Raw genomic sequence first — 3,206 nt, 5'->3', positions numbered from 1 at the left:
AAAAGGAACAGGCCAGGCTTGCAATGCCCTTACATTCAACTTGAATGCATTTGCTTTGGTACATTTTTTTTTTTTTTAAAGTAGACTGCATCCAATCAGTTCCAAAATTACAGTGATGTCAACGAGCAAATTGGAGAATTCAAGGGGGAAACGGGGGCACATGGAACCCCTGGCATCTTCTGGCTGGCAGAGGCAGAGTTTCAACCGCTTCTAGTTCTTTATAGACCAGAGAACCGGTTGATGGCAGAATTGAGCATATTCCAGCAAAACAATGCCCCTCATCTTAGCTCTGCCCATGTCCCAATTGAGTTTAAAATGTTGGCACCCTGAAAGAGAAAGAAAAAAAAGAAAGAATAAGAATGCTGGAGGGAAATGAGGAAGCAAGGAGAGGACGTAGACTTGAGGTGCAGGTGGTTATAAAATGCCCCAGACACACAAAAAAAGAACCAAAAGGGACAACGTCAACAGAGAGGGAGAAGCTGTGGCAATCCCTTTGAGTGAGAAGGAGAGGCTTGAATGCAGAAAGCTTGCTTTCCAGGAAGAATGGAGGGATGCAAAACTCTTCTGGAACACCCAATGCAGTCAGCCCAAGAAAGCAGTAAGATTGCCAGTTCCCTAGATGATACAGGTTTCCGTTTCATGTTAGTTTTTGGTGGTCCTCTGGTTCCAAGATACTAGGTATCACTTGGATATTTTAACATTGGGCAAAAGAACAGCATTGAGATATTCGTATAGTTTTCCTGCACAATTCATAGCGATCTTAAGAAGCCTTGGTTGTGATAAAAATCTTTTGTCACAATCACTATGAAATGCAGAAGTGCTTGAACTCTTTCAGGTTCTCTCCTGTGATATTTTATATTTCCTGTTGTAAAAATAGCTTCATTCGGACACATACTGTGGGAGCAAGGCAAATCACAGCACTTCTTACATAGTACAGTACATTACTCATTGTATCTTGGAGCTAAGCTACAGTTACTACATTTACCCGAAATTAATTCCGCCATGCTCAGTTACTATAGGGTACAATTTGCTATGCAGATCTGTTCCAGAAGCACTACAAATACATGTCCAAGTACTCTCAAATCCCACTGTCTAGTCTTTACCACCAGCTCAAGTACACAATTTCTCAGGTTGAAAAGGTTATATTATTCTTTTTTAAAGCAGTCCATCTTAAAGTTGCGTAGCCAGAAGCTGATTCAGAGAAACCAGAGCTCATGAAATTTCAAACACCAAACTGAGAGGATTTTGTTTTAGAAATCTCTGCCTTGAACAACCTACTAACATCACCATAAGTAGCTTTAGGGTGTACTGAATTAATGTAATAATATTGTACATATGGAACATATGCATATATAATTTTTTTCTCCTTTAAAAACACTTTAAAAAGCTGACCTAAAAAAAATTTTCTCAAAATCCAAGCTCTCATCCCATATCTCTATCCAAGTACAGGATGCACAATATCTTCTCTTCACAGTTTTAAGACTTCTTTTTATGTAAAAAAAACAAATCCATTGTATTCAGCAGTATTCAAACACTGCTGAGTTTTGAAGAGCCATGTGCTATCTTTTAAAGAACCAAGAACCAAACATCCAAAAGGTGACGACTCTTGCATTCATTGCTACTTCATTGACCTTACTCAATAAGCAACTCTCTCATTTAAAGAACAAAACTGTATCTGTAGTATAAAAGTTAGATTAGTTCTACAGAGAGCTAATATAAAAAATAGCAGTGAACTATCCTGAGAACAAATACAAGCAGTCGATTGTCTGGTTCAATTTTCCCTACAGCTAAATAATAATTAAAGAGAAAGGGTTGGGGAAAGCCTGAAACCTCACAAGTCCACTTTCAAATCAAAAACAATTCTCTCAAGAACTGCTGTTTTCACAAATTCTCACTCTATTACAAGTGTAGAATTATGATCGAGTCTTGAAAATTCAAACATTAAACTGGCACAATCACACTTCCAACAGCACAACTGGCATAGCACTACTTGGATGCATGTATGTTGACTATATATATGCCATATGTAAGTATGGACACGTGTATTTTACATATTAAAATACATATAAAAATAAAACAATCAGCATTCTTTACAGCATAATTCTATCATCAAAGACATGTCATAGCCATAGTCCAGAGACAAACAGCTTCTAGGAACATACTGCCTATCTTTTTCCCAATCAAATTTTGTATGCTGTTGATCAATATGAGTATTCACACAATCCTCCATTGTCCAGCAACTCAAAGGCTGAATACTTTAGATAACGACGAAATTCAAACAGCACGGATATTTTGGGATCACAAGAAAATGCAAAGCAAACACACTTAAGCAACAGAGTTTAGTAAGCCTAACAGAATTTGTTAGTTGTAGACATTTAGACATTCAGTGCCCTTTTGTCATGCTTCCATGAGCTTTGGACAGGCATAATAAACCACCTTCCAAAGTAACTAATGTGATGTTATAGAAGTGATATAAAAATATGGAAATAGCTGATGCCATGGCAAACGCGTGGAAGGAAGGGATTCCTTTCAGAGGGACCTCAACAGCCTTGAAAGATGGGCACGGGTGAGCCTAATGAGGTTCAACACAGCAAAGTGCAAGGTTTTGCACTTGGGCCAGAGGAATCCCAGGCATCCATACAGACTGGAAGGAGCGGATCTTGAGAGCAGCCCTGCGGAGAAGGATCTGGGGGTCTTGATAGATGTAAAACTTAACATGAGCCAGCAGTGTGCTCTTGCAGCTCAGAAAGCAAATGGTATCCTGGGCTCCATCAGGAGAGGGGTGGCCAGCAAGGACAGGGAGGTGATTGTCCCCCTCTACTCTGCTCTTGTGAGACCCTATCTGGAGTACTGCGTCCAGGTCTGGAGACCCCAGTACAAAAAAAGACAGAGAGCTGTTGGAGAGGGTCCAGAGGAGGGCACAAAGATGATCAGGGGGCTGGAGCACCTCCCCTACGAAGACAGGCTGAGGGAGCTGGGTTTGTTCAGCCTGGAGAAAAGAAGGCTGTGGGGTGACCTCACTACAGCCTTTCAATACTCAAAGGGAGCTTACAAACAAGAGGGGAATCAAGTCTTTGAAAGGGTTGATAACAGCAGGACAAGGGGAAATGGTTTGAAGTTGAAGGAGGGAAGATTTAGGTTGGATGTCAGGGGGAAATTCTTTACTATGGGAGTGGTAAGGAGCTGGGACAGGCTGCCCAGGGAGG

The 3,206-nt window shown here is 40.7% G+C and overlaps 1 protein-coding gene across 1 annotated transcript in view; it reads right to left on the bottom strand.

The window, feature by feature from the left end:
* The window catches only part of TAB2 (TGF-beta activated kinase 1 (MAP3K7) binding protein 2), an 18,260-nt gene extending 17,256 nt beyond the window's left edge, over positions 1 to 1,004 (bottom strand). Inside the window, exon 1 of the mRNA XM_031552203.1 lies at positions 986 to 1,004. Within this exon, the coding sequence (XP_031408063.1) occupies positions 986 to 1,004 (19 nt within the window). The remainder of the gene's footprint in view (positions 1 to 985) is intronic.
* Between the last annotated feature and the right edge of the window lie 2,202 nt (positions 1,005 to 3,206).

This window comes from Meleagris gallopavo, chromosome 2, assembly GCF_000146605.3.
Source record: "Meleagris gallopavo isolate NT-WF06-2002-E0010 breed Aviagen turkey brand Nicholas breeding stock chromosome 2, Turkey_5.1, whole genome shotgun sequence".
NCBI lineage: Eukaryota > Metazoa > Chordata > Aves > Galliformes > Phasianidae > Meleagris > Meleagris gallopavo.
The sequence above is the reverse complement of the archived record's forward strand: the minus strand, read 5'-3'. Positions and strand labels throughout refer to the sequence as shown.